The 19,528-nt window shown below is 37.9% G+C and overlaps 1 protein-coding gene across 2 annotated transcripts in view; it reads right to left on the reverse strand.

Annotated features, from left to right (window-relative positions):
- Positions 1–19,377, reverse strand: part of fzd6 (frizzled class receptor 6) — a 41,805-nt gene extending 22,428 nt beyond the window's left edge. The window contains exons 1-3 of one of the 2 annotated variants that reach the window (XM_073811513.1): positions 19,159–19,377; positions 18,330–18,564; positions 3,587–3,783 (exon numbers count right to left, since the gene is read on the reverse strand). In XM_073811513.1, the coding sequence (XP_073667614.1) occupies positions 3,587–3,783; positions 18,330–18,509 (377 nt within the window). In that variant the 5' untranslated portion in view covers positions 18,510–18,564; positions 19,159–19,377. Of the gene's footprint in view, positions 1–3,586; positions 3,784–18,329; positions 18,591–19,158 lie in introns of both variants that reach the window. The other variant, XM_065270586.2, reaches the window with a different exon arrangement.
- Positions 19,378–19,528: the final 151 nt, after the last annotated feature.

Below are 19,528 nucleotides of genomic sequence, written 5' to 3' on the forward strand. Positions count from 1 at the left end.
TTTATCGCTTTATGAGCCTTGCCCAGAAAAAAAAAACGGTTTTAATACCTGAAGCATGGCAACACAGTAATAGAGCGCTGTGCAAGTCAGCTTCACAAACATATAAAGCACACAATGCCCCTGAAGACGGTGGATTTCTTAAAATTACAAAACAAAACGAGTCTTTAGTTGCTTTAATACTACTTTGGTCAAAAGAGTGGATGATAAACACATGCACAACTTGTTGTCAATAATACCATATTTAAACATGCATCAGGGACAAAACATCTCTCTTTTCTGTATGCGTGGTGCAGAAAACTAGCCTGGCTCCGCCCTCCTACGTGCTTCCGCTTAATTTTCATTTTGCTTCAGCAGTACGTCTGGGATGGCTCAATAGAGTTTAGTTTTCTCCTGCAAAAATCTGCAGGACCAATCCGCGTACAGATGGGGGTGGCTAAGAACGATGACGTTTAGGTCGTGCGTCAGTTTGAGTTGTAGTTCAGTAATGGCAGCAAAGAAAGACGTGAGAAAAGCTATTCGGTCCGTTGTTGCAAAACTGCCGAATATACAGAAGTTAAAGCCGGAGCAAGAACCAGGTTTGCTAAGTTTTGTTTGTCTGATTATTCTGACTTGTTGTTTCCGTCCGGTATCGGTGCATGATATACGTCACGACCACACGTTAGCGATTGGCTTTGGCAGATCCTGAGTGACTCTGGGCAGATCCAATAGTTTTAAACTTCAAAAATGGACCCTCCTTAATGGAAGTAACGCTTTGCAATGGAGTGTGGCCAGACTCTCTGTACAAATGAAATGAATGTACGAGAGTCTGGTTGGACCAGGCTAGCAGAAAACCAATGTGAAAGAGGTACAAGCTCTTGCTCACGTTGCCAGATCTCGCAAAAATAAACAAGAACAAGCCCAGAATTTGTGTTGTCAACAGTACAGGGTCTTCGTTAGCAAGTTTTTCTACAAACATTTTTTGCTTTAAAGCAACGCCTCTGTAAACAGTTCTTTATTAAAAATGCAGAAAATAACATTTTAATATTATTTTGAAATAAAATAGCTAATGCTAAGGACGCTAGATGAGACAACATTGCTATGGTTACGTCGATGTCAATCATCGAAGTTTCAGGAGGGAGTATTATTCCGTACACATATGGAACAATCATCTTGCGGGTTTACTCTCCAAACTTTGCAATTTGTACAGAGCCAAAGAATAAAAATTATGAGGATTATTTAACTACAGTTGCCACTCCTGAAACGGCATGAGTAGTGAATGAGGTCAGTGATTCTGTAGCTATTAGGGATGCAAAAACAATACAGTTTGTCCATGGTTCAATGCGATTTTCGGTTCGGTTTTGATGGCTTGGCCTATTAAAGTGTTTTAAAATTATTATATGCTTAGATAACAGGAACAGTGAAATGTTAAGAAGCAAAAAAACATGTTTTACCTGTAATTCTCTTTATTTTATGTAAATGCAAAAATCATATTACACATTTCTAGTTTATTGAATAATATATATATAAATAAGATATAATGAAATAAAGATATATAAAAATTATATCCCATTCAAACTGGGGAACACGTGAATTCTTGCATTTTACAAAAATAAACACATGTAAACATAAATTGGCCATTTAATATACTAAATTAAACTTTACATTGTTAATGAAGGCTATACCTTACTGCACTACTGTTAAGTTCAAAATCTTCTATGCTGTGCAGAAACCAAAAAAGCGTTCCTCAATCAAGATTACTGGTGGGATTTACCTTAGCATCATGCGAATTCTCTTCTTGATTTAAACTTTTTCAACTTGCGAAGAAGACATGTCTGAGGCAAATTGTGCAAATAACAAAGCCCAATTTGTGTAATTCGCATTACCCCATCCACGAATCTTTACATTGATGTTGTATGTAATCTATTCGTGCAAATAATTAATACACACCACAGATTTAAAAGACAGTGGTGCTGCCTCTTTTTGTTGTCAGACTTCTCTGCTCGAGATCACCGTGTTGTGTGTGCGCGCGAATGAAATCTGACACCAGCATTGCAAGCAGAGTTAAAGCAGCTAGTGCATAGTGACTGGAGATCAACTCGTAGGCTTTGAGTTTTATATCCCAGCGCGCAGATCATGCGGGCGCGCACACAGTAACCGAAGTGCAGGGAATATAAAACAGACAGATTTGGATGGATAAACCGAACACCCGCAATTCACATGCGCGCATTGGACCGTGGGGGTCGAACCGAACGGTTCAATATTATTTTGAGAATTGTGGCATCCCTAGTAGCTATGTATACATGAAGCCAGATAATTCATTTGCAATCGGATTCATGGATTAGTCGGACTGAAAAGCCTTCAGGTAAACACCGTTATTCATCTGACTGACTTCGATCCTATTGAACTTTTGATCGGATTGAAAGGGGTGACGATCAGTAATACGATCAACAGGAGAAAATTAGGCATGTAAACTCGTTAATTGTAGTATTTTCTCAGTCAGATCCAAAAATTACCTTGTGCACATGCGCATACTGCACAGTAGAAGCATACTGCTTATAGTATATATATTAACCACTTATTAATGTATCATGCATAAAACCGCTAATGTAATGTTCTGAATATGTTCTGTGTGTGTTTACATGAGAGTACCTGTCCAATCAACTCGAAGTATGCAAATCTGTTGCCAACCTCACAGTTCCTCCTCACGTGTTGGTGTGTGGAGTGTGTTGCGGCCCTTAAAAGTGGCAAGTGAAGGACAAAAGCCGCTAAGAGCCACCACCAGCTTTATTTAAGTCTACTGCAGCAGCGATGGTCAAAAAACTGTCACAGTGTGTAAAATCTGCACAGCGTGAGTGCCATATGCTCAAGGCAATAACTTACATATAATATGACGAGTCACTTATTGCGCTGTCATCAGTGTTGTTGATAGCACGCGATCGCAGCTTAGACCCAAACAGCACACATTGCCCTCTGTGTTTAAATGTTAACAAAACTGATCTTCTTGTGAAAAAACTTGAAGATAGCGGACTAGAATCTAAAAAGTAACTCAATGTTCTATGCTATTTTATGTTCATTTTGAAGTGCACTGTGTGTTGGTACATAGAGTATAATAATACAAATACTCTTAAGTAAAAATGCTGATTTTGGCAGAGGTTAAAAACACACACACCGAAACGTACCGTAACCGCAACCCTAAAACCTTGACACACCGAACCGTGAGTAATTTGAACCGTTACACCCCTAGTTTTCACTGCACATCTGATCTCCACCAAAACTCTGACTTTCATCCAAGGATGAAGCACAAACTCAACGATGCACCCAGGGCTGTGTCGTTTGGATTATATGAATGGACACCTAAAGCAACATTTGAATCGGATTGCAATGTTTAGGGTACTTCTGGGTTATCTGCACCCAGATTGAATTTAGTCGGATTGAGGAAAAATGCATGCATGGAACAATTCGAAAGTCAAGTAGTGTATGATGCTCAGTTTTTCTCTGTAACAAATTTACAAAGTCTGCAAGTGCATGATGTCTACCGTTTTAAAATCTGCTGAGATTAAAAAAGCGGTGTATAGTGAATTCCAGGTATTATAGGTGTTGTACTCGCCTGTCACACTGCAATTCTGAAGGCCAGCTGATTCCAAACGTGAGCATATCCCTGCTGCAGTCAGACACCACGCGCTCGCACAGCTCTCTACACGGACGCAGGACATGCGTGTGTTCTGTGCACTCAGGAACAAATGATTGACAGAGGAAGAGATGCACGTCAGGGGAACACCGCAGGTTAGCCAAGGGCATGAAGGGCTAGACAAAGACAAATGAGAAACATTTTTATTATGACATTAATTCCCACTGTCTTTTATTTGCCAGAATATGCTGAACAGAAATGAAATCCGACATGTGTATGAAATATATACTACAACAACTGATTAAAAGGCACTTCTTCTGGTACAAAAAAAAAAAAAAAAAAACTTCAATCACATAGTGGTTATTCAGACAAAAAGATGTACATAAAATAACTTAGACCATTTAATAATTTAATAATTTTACACCATGCATACGCACACCTGTAGGCAATGTTTCCTTTATAAATCACAGATCACTTGCAAGTGTGCATACATTAACCAGCCTCATATCCCTCGCATTTTTAACCATAAATAGTTAATGCAAATCAACTCCTGAATGCTGATCCGCATAATAATGAGACTGGAATGCAATTATTTGTTTGCAAGATGGTATGTGGTCCCCCAACAAATGCAAGCCATTGGCGTTATCATCCAGTAGTGCAATCATGCAGCATTTACATGTTTACAGCAGTTTGACTCATCGTCAAAGCTCACATAACACACGCTGTTTCAGCATTTCTGATGTTAATCTGGAGTACCTATAGAGTAATATTACATCCTTTATATTTCTGAAGTGTCTTTAGTTTAATCAGATTTATTAAAAAAAAGATTAGCTTTACCGATTCTTTCCGATAACGTACAAAAAAATTCAGAAGGAGGAGTAACTACCACAGGAGGAGCGAGTACAAGGAGTCATGCAACACTATACAACACTGTTTAACTTATGATTCACTAACTTACATGTTCGTGTCATTTATACAATATGCACGCAACTATTTCCAACATAAGACAGAAGTCTTACCACATGCAACTCATGACTAGTGTTGTCACGGTACCAAAAATATTGTTTCGGTGCCGATACCAAGTCAAGAATCGCGGTTCCGATACTTTTCATGAAAAGGGAGAAACGCTCTCAAATCTCATTGCTGTGCTTTATTTTAAAACCAGGACAACATTCTAATAATATAACACACTAATAAATGAACATATGAACAGTAGGGCTGTGTATCGCCAACAATTCCCGATACGATACGTATCCCGATACAAGGGTCCCGATACGATGCGCATCACGATACAAGACTATTTTGAATTACATTTTTGTTCAGAATTTAGTAACATTATTATTATTATTTTTATTATCATTATGTGTTTATTGTACATTGAATAAGCAGTGTTGTAACAGTTGTGTTTTTGCCATTCATTTATTAGCTATTAGAAATATTTAAAAACCCAGAGTTAGTACTTAACTTATGTTTTTTTAAAAGCAGTTTTACAAAGATGGTGCCTTACTCTTGTCTCTCATTATTCTACATCTATGAATATATCTATAAACATGCAGTCAGACTTAATACTATTTAATAGAAATCAGATTATTAATGTGACAGTTATAGTTTGAAGTAGCTCTGTATCTCTCCTCTAGACATACACTTTTCACATGCAAATCTTTGTCGTGTTTCTTCTCAAATCCGTTAGTACTGTTTTATAAGAGCATGGCTAATAAAGCCCTTTGCAGTAGTATAGGCTAAGATATCTACGCTTTCATACTGAACTCATTGACTTTAATGCGCGCGCGAGAGAGAGAGAGCGCGAGTACGCGGCTCACAATGCAGACACGTGCGCCATCGAAAGTGAAAGTATACCTCGCCACCTTTAACTCTACGTACTCCACGGGACACATGCGTCCTTTCCATATGGATCACGGATCAACAGCAATTCGTCACGTTACTTTCAAAAGTACATCCGAATCGATACGGAAGGTGCTGTATCGATGCGCGCATCGTCAGGCGTCCATGACGAAGTATCGTCGTATCGATATTTTGAACACAGCACTAATGAACAGCAGATATATTTGAACAAAATATGAAAAATATCTCTATATGCAGTGGTTATAGTGAGAACTGCTAACATTCACTTAACCATAACATTACCATAATTAAAGCAACACTATGTAGTTTCCATGTAAAAATGACTTACAGCTCTCCCATGTGGTTGAAAAGCGCAACAGTGCCTGGTATCAGACACTCTTCTGCAGGCAGGGGGAGGGGCGGGGCTGTGTGCTCTACCAGTGTTAATTTCGTTGACGAAGACGATGACGAAAAATATTCGTCAACGAACCTTCTTTCACGGACGAAGACTAAATAAAAACTAAATAAAAGTCAGATATGATTACGAAGACTGTAACGAAATATAACTGACACTTTAGTCAACGAATAAAAATAAGATGAAAATGTTGGGGAGGGACGAATGGAGAAGAGATCCAATCAGAGCTACTCATTTTGTGGGGAAAGTTTTGTGGGATCCAATCAGAGCGAATCTTTGAGGGTAGGTTGATCTACGCAGGCAGTAGAGGCATTTTAAAAACCCGCGGCAAAGTTCGTTTTCACAACAGGTTATTTACATTATATTTAGTTGTACAGTCTTCGTTACCCAGCTTTGGCTGATTTCAGTTGACTTCGCTCGTTAGCAACACGCTAACGTTTTGCGGTGCACCCGGTCTGAAGACATGTCTCATTAACAACAACAATGTCAGAGCTAGCGTCTAATCTGATCACACTTCAAATATGACAAGACGACAGCCTGTAAAAATGACTCATCCAGAAATACATGCAAAGGTAAACATGCACGCTAAGGTTATTTTATAAGATAAACCACCGTGTTTTCGCTAATCTTGGAATAACATAGAAACAAATGGAATACACATCTGAACTGTATTGATTGTATTGGATTGTCTGAATTAATACGGAGTATAAATATTCAGTGTCCTCAAATTGAATGAAATGTGTAACGTTACTATCATAGTATATGTTGTGGTTTTACATGACTGGACAAAGTGCGTGTGTAAGTGCGTGTGTGTGTATCTGTCTGTGTGTCTGCGCGCGTGTGTATCTGTGTGCATGTCATTTAGGGAGAAGGCATATCTTTTTCAGGGACCATGTATATTTTTTAGGTAGAGCGGGCCTTATGCTTATTTTATGTGATATTATCTTTTGTGAAAAAGCAACGGTCAGTTTTTTGACATTAAGAATAAAATAAAATACGTGTTTTCTTTAACAACCATTAAATCTGTCTCTGTATTGCATATTCAAACCTTAATACTAGTGGTGCAACGGATCGCAGTTGATCCGTGATCCGTACGGATCACGACCCACGGTTCGGCTCGCATGTGATTCGCGGATTAATACGCAAATTTAAATAGGGAAAGTTTATAATTTGTAAGTGTTATAAAGGTTTGCAAATGTTAACATTCAAGTGATTTTAAACAGTTTAACTGCAAAACGGCGCTAAAGTGATCAGTTTACTTTACGCACAAACGCACGCGTGCGGTTAAATGTGTCCGGTCCAGCCCGAGTCAGACGTAATCATCCTTCAAAGATCAGAACTCTTGATGTTTAAATTTCAGAGAGTTGCGCTACTCTCTCTCATACTGTAGTGTATTAAAATACATTTGGCTAATAGAGCAATGAAAAACAACGTAACGTTTTTATGTGGGACGACTGTAATGCTGCGCCGTCTGTAATTCACCCTTTGTCTGTGTCTGTGCGCTCGTTTAAGGGGACTCGGTAGTGCACAAACAGAGAGATGCAGTCTGTGCACATTTGGTCTTAAAGAGACAGTAAGCTCAATTGACCTACTTAAGTATGTGTCATTAATGTTAATCAAACAACCCAAGACAAAGAGAAAATCACTTCTGAAGCTTTAAAAAAATAATAATTACATTTAATTAATACAATAAATGCAGTGTTATTATTCATTTGATTTCTGTAACTAATGATTTTAGACCTTACTTAATGTGCAACCTTGTTCTTTTTATAAATGTTTGTAATTTCTTGATTTGTTATTAGAATTTTCCCATACTTTTTTTTTTGCTGATCCGAAAAATGATCCGATCCGTGCCTCAAAATCCGTAATGTGATCCGAACCGTGAGTTTTGTGACCCGTTGCACCCCTACTTAATACCATTCCATAACAGACTAAAAAACTTAAGAATAGACTAAGACTAAAACTCTTATGATATTTCGTCGACTAAAACTAGACTAAGACTAAAATATTTCAGATGACTAAAATAAGACTAAAACTAAATGGTGTGTTATTCAAAAGACTAAGACTAAGACCAGTGTTAATTTCGTTGACGAAGACGATGACGAAAAATATTCGTCAACGAACCTTTTTCACGGACGAAAACTAAATAAAAACTAAATAAAATCATATATGATGACGAAGACTGTAACGAAATATAACTGACACTTTAGTCAACGAATAAAAATAAGACGAAAATGTTAGGGAGGGACGAATGGAGAAGAGATCCAATCAGAGCTACTCATTTTGTGGGACAGTTGGGAAGAAATCCAATCAGAGCGAATCTTTGAGGGTAGGTTGATCTACACAGGCAGCAGTCGGCAGAGTCATTTTGAAAACCCGCGGCAAAGTTTGTTTTCACAATAGGTTGTTTACATTATATTTAGTTGTACAGTCTTAGTTCCCAGCTTTGGCTGATTTCAGTTGACTTCGCAAGTTAGCAACACGCTAACGTTTTGCGGTGCACCCGGTCTGAAGACATGTCTCATTAACAACAAAAATGTCAGAGCTAGCGTCTAATCTGGTCACACTACAAATATGACAAGACGACAGCCTGTAAAGACGACTCATCCAGAAATACATGCGAAGGTAAGCATACACGCTAAGGTTATTTTATCAGATAAACCACAGTGTTTTCGCTAAACTTGGTATAACATAGAAACGAAAGGAATACACATCTGAACTGTATTGATTGTATTGGGTTGTCTGAATTAATACTGAGTATAAATATTCAATTCAATTCAATTCAATTTTATTTATATAGCGCTTTTCACAATTGTTAATTGTTGCAAAGCAGCTTTACATGAGTAGATGTAGAGGAGAACATTGAAAATCAATACATAGTATAAGAAGTAGAATATAGCGGCTAAGGATAAAAAACCGTGTAAGCGAGCATATTAATAATGTAACGTATACAGTAAAGTGCTAAGTTAAGCCAAAGTTGGCTGACTCTCCCTGGGACTAAAAAAACCCCTAGGAGAAAACCCAATGGGAAAAAATCCTAGAAGGACAAAAAACCCTAGGGAGAAATTAATATTTATATTTATAATATATAGACACGGTAGGGATAGGAAGCGTGTAAGCGGATTAAACTGGTTCAGCCGGTGGCCGTCAGTGTCCTCAAATTGAATGAAATGTGTAACGTTACTATTATAGTAGATGTTGTGGTTTTACATGACTGGACAAAGTGCGTGCGTAAGTGCGTGTGTCTTTGTCTGTGTGTCTGCGTGCGTCTGTGTGTGCATGTCATTTAGGGACAATGCATATCTTTTTCAGGGACCATGTATATTTTTAGGTAGAGCGGGCCTTATGCTTATTTTATGTGATTTTTTTTTGGTGAAAAAGCCCCGGTCAGTTTTTTTGACATTAAGAATAAAATAAAATACGTGTTTTCTATAACAACCATTAAATCTGTGTCTGTATTGCATATTCAAACCTTAATACCATTCCATAACAGACTAAAAAACTTAAGACTAGACTAAAACTCTTATGATATTTCGTCGACTAAAACTAGACTAAAACTAAAAGATTTCAGATGACTAAAATAAGACTAAAACTAAATGGTGTGTTACTCAAAAGACTAAGACTAAGACTAAATCAGAATTTGCTGCTAAAATTAACACTGACTAAGACTACATCAGAATTTGCTGCCAAAATTAACACTGTGCTCTACCCTCCACTGCCACTTTCAGATTGTGATTGTAGCAGCTAGGAGGCTGCTCAGGTTGCAGCAACAGTACAATTTGTCCAGTTAAAAGTTGTTCTATCACTGAAATAATTTTAGAGACATTATTTAAAGGTAAAAAAACTACATAGTGTTGCTTTAATAGGAAATAATGAGCCTAAATAATAACCATATGTTATTTAAGCTGTGATATATGGATTTATATAGGCTAATGTTTCCTGTACTTCAATGTCTGATTTATCTGTGGTTAACTCAGTGGCGGTTCTAGACAAATTTCACTAGGGGGGCCAAGGAGGGGCCAGTGTTATACGAGAGGGGCACATAAAAAATGGCAAGAAATTATCTTTAAAGATTATAGGGGTGGTTACAGGAATTAGTTTAAGACAGGACTAGGCCTTAGTTTAATTAGGAAATATAACTAGTTTTAACAAACATGCCTTACTAAATACATTACTTGTGTGCATTTTGAATCAAAACAAAGGGCACTGGTGTATTCCCTGCTGAAAAAAAAACAGCATACCAGCAAGACCAGCATATGTTGTGTTTTGGTGCTGGTTTGCTAATGAACACCAGCTAAACCAACACCAGCATTAGCACCAGCTAAACCAGCACCAAACCAGCATTAGCACCAGCTAAACCAGCACCAAACCCGCATTAGCACCAGCATCCTATGCTGGTCATACCAGCAAGACCAGCATATGTTGTGTTTTGGTGCTGGTATGCTGGTGACCACCAGCTAAACCAGCATCAAACCAGCAAAGACCAGCATAATTCCCATGGTGGTCCATGCTGGTTTGATGCTGTTTTTTTCAGCAGGGTTTTAAGATATGGCATTGCAAGTTGTTTTCCGTTTGGACAGCTCTTACATTTATTTTAGTCTAGGACTAGTCTAATCCCTTTCCGGGAAACTGCCCCATAAACTTTATTTTACTTTACAATCATATAAATATTTATTTAATAAAAGAGTGAGTGCAGGTGCAAAAGGGGAGCTGGGCTCTTTTCTAAAGCCCCCCAACCGAAAATCATGCGAGCCTACTCAATAAGCTTTATGAAATTCAAACTTTTATAAAGACAAACGATTGTTTTAGTTTACATATAAACACACATTGCTAGACAGTTAGGGACCACAATCTAATCAGTATTTAAAATAATATTTATCTTGAATTGTAAACATTTTCATATGTAACATTTAATTATATTCCTCCAATTTTATGCACGTATATGTAAGAGCATCATTACAGCGCTTTTTACAATGTGTAAACTTTAAAAAGTTAGCGAGATGTTGGTTTTGCCGGTTGTTGATGAGTAACAGCTGTGAATGATCACCGCGCTTAAGCAGCCACGTCACAGGAGAACAAGTGAACAGTATCCCAATGTGAAGTGAGCTAGAGTCCTTACCAGTGCCCAAACCTGCATACACATTCTCAACATCGGGCGATTGAAAACGAATTGAGACACTCGCTGAGCAGCACCTGCAGCCAGCTACAGTGGTTGGGTGCGCCGCTCTAATTTGCCCCTGTAGAACGTTGCGTTAGTGATGTTACCAGTGACACCGAAGCTCCGAAGCGTGTGTCAAAAAAACGAACCGATTTTCATTGAAGCTTTGTATCGAAGCTTGATTCGTTCTGGCAAAATCACGTGACCAATGACGTCCGAAGCTTCGTTTCACACACACCCACGTGACTGCTTCGTTATCTGATTCAAAGGTTTAGAATTGTGCGATGCGCGGCGCGCCCTCATGGGTTGTATTGGAGTATTGCATTACACGGAATCGATTACTGTATAGTGAGTTTATGATATATATAGAATATATTAGTAGTAAAAAGCCTTTTCTGCACCACTTAATACCATGATATATTTTTTAATAGGTTCACACTTTATACTTTTGAGACAAGGTCTATCCTTAATTTGTTTTTTTTTTGTTTGGAGTACCATTCGCATGAAATGGAACATGCTTTGGTCATGTATTTAATATAGTGTTACATTTATTTATGAATATATCCTTAATTTGTCAATCCATTAAGTTTTGCTTTTATAATTAAATTAATACGTTGTTTGGTTGTGGAACATGTTGTGAAACAGCACTTTCACCAGCAGAGGTCCTCATTGAGCTCTGATTTGAAAAGCTTCGAGTAATGAACCTTTTTCCGATACAATTGGGTTGAAAGCTTCACTGCTTCAAGAAAGCTTCACTTCGCCATCACTACGTTGCGTCGCATTAGTTCCGCTTTTGGCGCTCGCGTGTAAAATCTAAATAAATTTATACTTTTTTATTTGGTCAGCACGGGGTGGCCACAGGGGTGGCCAGGGACATGTCTACAGAGGCACGGGCCACCCTTGGCCTCCGTGTAGAAACGCCACTGGGTTAACTTTATATTTGAGTCCATAATTTCTTACAATGCTTTTCACAAATGAAATACACCTCCTTTGTGTAGGTCTGTGCTCTTTAAATGCTTTAATATAATAACCTAATATAAATAAATCACTGAAAAACATGCACATGCTCTGATTATAATTATATAGCCTATATATCATTTTAGCTGATGTTTTGTATGCTTTATTTTAGCAGCTTGCAAATTATTAATGTTATTTATGAAGGTTGCGTTTTTAGAGATGTTGAATTAGCCGTTGACTAATTACTCCATTCTTTTAGAGGAGTTTAAAAAAATCATTGAGTGAATGTTGAGTATTCATTAAAATAGCGGAGATACGGTTTAGTGAAACAAAATGAAAGAAAATGACAACAGTATATCAGAAGCATATACGAGCTCCGCTGCCTATCGCTCGCGCACCGTGCACATGGATCATCTCTTTATGACGCACACGCGATTACCAGAAGCTCGCGTTGCGGACCAAAGCGCGAAAATAAACAAACCTTTAGGCAAAAGAACGCATCCTGTTGAATTTCAGAAGTCAGACTGAGCTGCAGCGGGCAGTATCACTTAGTGCTCGCACATGCAGCCATCTCGCTGTTCTGTTTGTCACATGACAGCTGCAGTTTTGGCTGCGTGTGTGAGGAGAAAAAAAACAGACGCCCACAGGGAGGCAATGGAAACGTGCGTTGCATGCACAAACATGAAATGTGTCACTTACAAATCTGGGACGTGTTCATTCTTATAAGTATCGATACTAATACATTTAGGAACCGTGACGTTATTTATTTTCGAGAATCGCGGTACTTTTGAAGTATCGATGCATCGTGCAACACTACTCATGACCCGGTTGGGACTTTTCAATGAAATCCAGCGCATCAAACACACACACAAAACTCCGCTGCTGCCCCGGATAATAAACTATATCCATTGTTTCCATAAGGCTGACTTTCTTCTCCTTACATCCAAAACACACTTCTTCATTCATGCCATTGTTGAGTTTTGAAATTAAACAAAGCTGTCACGTGATATGATGTTTGTAAGTTCTAGTGTCTCCCGCTGATTGACGAGTGGGCAGGGTTTTCCGCGGGAAGTGCCCATTAAAAGAAGCGATACATATAGAAATCCCTGAAACGTCAGCTGAGCCCGTAAGCAAAAAAAACTATCCGAAACTTGTACGAACCCTGGCGCAGTACTTTGCGTACGTTTAGCATGAGGAAACAACTCTATAACTGTGTTAATAAGTCAGAATGCATGAAATACCATTGAACCACCCCTTTAACACATTGCTAAATCACAATCACTGAAATGAAATTAATGTTTTATGTTTCTTTAGAGCGTGCGTCTGAAATGCGCATTCTTCTCCAGGAACATGGGCGCTTTCCCCTGCTCTACAAAGTGCAGAAATATAAAAATTAATAATTTTAATGTACAAACATAAATAGTCATTAATATACGTTGATATTCAAAGGAACTTTGATGTTCGACATCTCGTAAATGCAGCAGGTGGCCCTATGACTGTAGCTGATTGTTGTTATATTGATGTGTTCAGGCCAGGAACCTTGTCAAACATCTGAAGTGTGTGAAAAGTCAGACATTGTATGCCTGAGTTACAACAGCTTTCTCATTGTGAAACACAGAAATTTGTCAGGACACCACGGACACAACCTCCAACGAAAAGTCAAGATCTCATCAATTTAGCATTGCAAAGGCCTTTAAATGACACAGCCCAAATATGATGATGATCTGATCAAATTTCATTCAAGTACGAAGCCCAGAAATGGCAAAATTTGCACTCAAATTACAGAGAAAATTCAAATTGGCGACTTCCTGTGGGGTTTAGAGCTTGGCTCCAAGAGACTTTTTATGTAGGTGTTGGAGTGATACATGATCATACCGCATTTCGTATCTGTACGTTTACTGTAGCGGGGGAGTTGCTCTTTTGAATTTTTGTAGGTGGCGCTATAGAGCCATTTTAACACCAAAGTTCTGATATCAAATGAAAATTTTCGCCACATTTTAGACATGTGCAACGTTTCATGACTTTTTGAGCTTGTTTAGGCTGCCAAAAATGCGATTCATTTAGCAATATTTTGTGAGGCCACTACGTACACGCCCTTTAAATGAAAAGTCAAGGTCATCTCTATTTATCATCACAAAATGTCTTGAGATTAGACTGATGAAATATGATGTTGATATGGTTAAATGTCTAAGAGCAGTAAGTCACAGCGTAAAACATGGTATTTCCTGCTGCCTCTAGGTGGCGCGATGTCTGTTACTGAATTATACCATGTTGATGTGTTCAGGCCGGGACCCTTATCAAATGTGTGAAGAGGCTATTAACCCAAGATCTTCTGAGCATTACTTTAGCATTATTTATAATTTAAAAAACACGCCCAAACAACCATTGCTTTTAATGTGAAACTTTTATCAATTTTCAGATACATTTTTTTTTTAATTGCTCAGTGGAACGCATGTGTTTTCACGTATGAGGATATAAATCAGAAGTAACTAAATCAACAGCAGAGATTTTCTTTTTTTCTTTTTTCAAAGTTACAGTAACAGTGAAGAAAAACACAAGAGGACTGTGTGAATGTGTGTACATGGACTGGACTGTAGTCAGGGTTTTTCTCCCTGGAGTTTCCTTCCTTCCTGATCTCCTGTTTAAAGGTTTGAACAATAGAGCCAAGGGCTTCTCTCTTATGTGTTACACGAGGCAGCGTATTTGATACGTCTACAAAAGCACCTTAATCCTTCAGTGAAACCTCAATGAGACAACTGCAGGAATGTGCTCCGTTTCACACAGAAATACTATCTTTACTGAACCCAACCATTCTCATACAAATACCTGAGAGTTTACATTGACAATGAGCTCATCTGGACTCAGAATACAAAGGCAATATACAGGAAGGGACAAATTTGACTGTATTTCATAAGGCAGGGCTCAAAATTTACTTTTTTATTTGGTAGCACTGGTGCTCCCAACTTTAAAGAGTTAGGAGCACCAGCAAAAATTTAGGCGCATCCATCCAAAATTTAAAAGGCACCAAAACTACAATGTATATGTTAATAGATTTCTTTTATTAAAAATAAAATGCCACCATGGCCAGCATTTAAAATTTGGTTTTCTATTTATTTTATTTTATTGTTTGCTGCATAGATTCCAAAATTAATACCCAAATTCTGTTGAAATAGTATAGCAATAATAATTTAACAATTACAGGTAAAATTATTAAGATTACAATAGAAAATCTAGCAAACACGTAAAACACTGATTAATTGGGACATAGAAGGCTAATATATATATTGGTATTGATAACTGCATTACCAGGATGCTATTACTACTAAATAGGCAATTTAAAAAAAAAAACCTATATAAACATACAATCATTGTCGTGTTCCACATCAACATGGACCACAAGGATGTTTGTTGGATGTCCATTCACCAGCGCATGCGCAAATACACTATCAAACACTCTTTGACAGACAGGTCGGTGTCTCCATCAATAATGAACACATTTGTCATGACACTACTTGTGTTTTTGGCACTTTCGCCATGTTTAAGCAAGGTCTGGCGCTTAAAATGTTTTGATTCCGCCACCAACGCCGTTTTATAGGATTTACAGTAAACACATTAAGTTACATCGAGCCATTCTCATAGCGGAGACACTCGAAATCTTTAAGCCACTCTCTCCGAAAGGTTTAACGTCAAGTCTTATTTTCCAGTGGTGGAGTGGCATTTGAATCCGGATCGTCGTCATTAATTACAGTAGTTACATTGGCTGTAATCGGCTCGTTCTCGTCATTCTCGTAGTTCGTCTTTCACATTTTTCGCGCTTCACGTACCAACGTAGCACGGCAACAAGGAATGACTGACGCTCATATTAGCCAATCTGCGGTCTTTGATTGGTTATGTAACGTTGGAGAGAACACTGAACCTGGGACAGCAGCACGCAGCATCACAATCTAAATCAAGTCGCACCACACAACAAAATGGGCAGTCGCACAAATGCTCCCAAATATATTTTAAGGTCGCACAGATTAAATTTCGGTCGCATATGCGACCAAAATAGTCGCAATTTCGAGCCCTGTAAGGAGACTAAAGTAATTTAATGTACGCATCAAAATTATTGACTTGTTTACCAATACTAGTGAAATAAACTTATCAGGAAAGCAAGATCTGTTATACTCTGGAGGTGGTTACAGAAAAGAGAACAATGTCTAAACTCCTAACCCATTCTGGACAACACCGCTCTCCCTCTTCATGATATGTTTGTTAGCTTGATGAGTAATATTAGCTGGAGACTGATCCCACCTCAACACAGAAAATCATTTGTTCCCACTGCAATAAGACTGCATGTACAATGCATCCATAATACTCATAATATAATACAAATGTAAAACCATACACACGACACCCTTGGCTTTAAAGCTTCATAAAGCTCTCTAGTCACTCTTTGTTGTACATATTCTGTGTATATTTTGTGTACTGCTGTATATTGTAAATTCTAATTATTGTCTAGCATATCAGTACTTTTGTATTGTTGGGTTCTGTTTGGCTGTTGCTCATGTAAACCGATTTCCCAGTGGGGATTAATAAAGTATCTTTCTCTCATGAGCACGTGCTTCAGAAATTATGAAGCCTCAAAATTAAAGGGGTCATATTATGAGATTTTCAAAAGGGTTAGGTCCTCACTGCCTTGATTTTTCGGACGCAGCGAGCCAGTGTTGTGGACAAATGCGGAACTATGCGATAGCGCCTGTCGGGCTACGCGCTTGCTTATGAACTTATGGATATCTCTGTACCGTCTGCCTCTGGTTGTGTCAGCTCCTGTAAGCGTACGGGCCAACCAAACGACCCAGAAAGAGTTTGGAACAAAACGAGGGAGGATCAATTTGTTGTTGCATTATCTGGATGGAGAGAGCTTCACGACAACATTTAACTAGACCGAGATTCTGATCCTGCTTGTGTTTTACGCGATGGGTGAGTTGTTTTGATTCGTAACCCTTCAAAAAACGTATGCTATTATATTGATCACAACATTAGTGTGTAGATTGTAATCAGCGCGTCTTCCCGCGGACGATATGCACATCAAAGGTATTGTACAGCAATATAAATGGTCATTTTAAGACACTTCACAATAAGATTTGTACTGTCAATACATTATGTGAAAAATCATTGTAGATTGTAAGTTGAAAACTTAATTCTGTGCTGTGTTTACCATCGAATTTGGACTAATACTGTAATATCAATATGACTAACAATTTCGTTTTGAACATCACATATAAACTTACATAATGAATTAAACAATGTCATCAAACGCAACATTTATAAGACTTGATTACCTTACGTGATTTCTCGTTCGCGTCTGATTGATGGCCATCAGTGGTTGAGTTAAAGACTACAAAATCCCATAATTCCACGCTGCTTCAGAGCATCAGTAAACAACATCATTGTTATTGTTCGATCTGGTGCCATCTAGCGCGCGAAAATAATACAAACTGCATCTTTAATATTTAAGCACATTAAACATCTAGTACTTTCTTACTTTTACTCAAGTAAAAAGTAATTACTTAAGTACTTAGTGTAATTAGGTATTAAATACATTTTAATATGCAATATTAAAGAATACACAGTATGATTATATGCTTTAGAATGTAGTGAAGTAAAACATTTCCCAAGACAAACAACGTAATAAAGCACAGATGCTTGGATAATGTATCTAATGTAACTAAGTATTGTCCACCTCTATCAAGTGCAACTAAATTCAATTTAAGCTGATAATAGTCAATTTTACTGGCATTTTGGCAGTAGCTGCTATGAAAACCAGCCATTTTGTTGAACGTTTGCCACTCAACAGGACGTGCTCCGGCGTGGTCATGTGGAAAAGTTACATCAATGCATAACCTCTATTGAAACTTAATTGCGCTGTCAATTATTTTTTTTCTTTCTCTCTCTTTCTCTCTGCATTAAATGGCAGTGCTGTGGTTGGATAGCGCAGGTTAAGGGCCGGTATTATTGTAATTTGCCTTGCTACCTACCTCACAAAACAAGCAAAATCTGAACGGCCTAATTTTTCACAAAATTGCAAAGAATGGTTTACCCAAACAAAGTTACTGGGTTGTTCTTTTTTACGTTTTCTAGGTAGATAAAAGCCCTGGCGACCCAATTTTAGCCCTTGACCATGGAAAAGGTCAGATTTTCATGCTATGAACCCTTTAAATACAAGTGAATCTGTCATGATTTTTGAATGTTGAGACTAGTTATTTATATGAAATGTGTTTTTTTCCTTTACTTCTTGCCCTCCTAGAAAAAAACAAAGAATTGTATGGTGAGCTGCAGTTTCAAGGATGACCTTCATCAAACCTCACCTCCATCATACTGGCAGCGATGTCCTGGTCATAATGTTCAAGCATATTGGGGAAAAACGTGCTGTTGTAAGGCATGCCATGACACCACTGCACACGCACTGGCTCACATGTGAACGAACTGTGGCTCGTGCAAGAGTCTGTCATGACTGAAATGAAGCTCAAACACAGCAGGATCCACATGATCGACAACAGCAGTCTGGAGATTCAGGAGGATCTTCAGTCAGATATCAGTCATCTACACAAATATCAGATCCAGGTGAGCTGCAAGACAGAAACACGCGGACATACACACACACAAACATGATCTCAACAGTCATGTTAAATCTTTCATTACTAAAAGAAAAACTGTCATTTTAGACATTGAGTTAAATGAGCCGAAGGGACTGTAATGCGTTCACGGATCCCCTAACGAAAATTAGCCATGGCTTTACTACAGTTAACCAAAAAAAACATGGTAACTGTAGTAAAACCATGGTAACCACAAAATAATCATAGTTTTGACAAACATGGTTTTTAAAAACTATAGTTAAACCATGGTAAGTGTAGTAAAACCATGGTTTGCTTATAGTAAGTTAATCAATCCACCAAAAAACAGAGTTACTACACTTTTACCACAATAGAACCATGGTAATTTTCTTAAGGGTCGCGTCTTCATGAGCGATTAAATCCTTGTTTTGATTGTGTTATGTTTTAACCCTGCCAAAATTATTAACTTTGTAATGTTTTTCAAGGCGATAGTTACGTTGTCTTATCTCTATTAACGATCACAAACAGCCAAGAGTTAACTAAAGTTAGTGAAAAACATTTGTGTTGTATAAAGCTCACTCACCAGAAGAAGTATATCGCTCTTTAACATTGCAGTTTGGGTCTTATTACAAGTAACGTTACACGATGCTCTTCTTTGTTCTCAAAATGTGAGATTTGTAATGAAATTCTTCATTTAACGATCCGTAAATATTCCTACAGGCCAGAAGGGAAAAGTCGCTTCGCCAGAGTTTCTGACTTCCTAAAAACAGGAGTTTTAGCATGCGCATGCGCAGATCGTTAGTTCATAGTGTTAAACGTACGATAGCATTAATAAACAGTTATTTTATGTTTGTAATAATATTCAATTAATATTTAATCGAAATTTGAATTAATATTAGCTGTCTGTATACCAATGTTCTGCTAGCATGTTTGAAAATCCCTGGTAAAAAAAA

Source organism: Paramisgurnus dabryanus, chromosome 13 (assembly GCF_030506205.2).
Source record: "Paramisgurnus dabryanus chromosome 13, PD_genome_1.1, whole genome shotgun sequence".
Lineage (NCBI taxonomy): Eukaryota > Metazoa > Chordata > Actinopteri > Cypriniformes > Cobitidae > Paramisgurnus > Paramisgurnus dabryanus.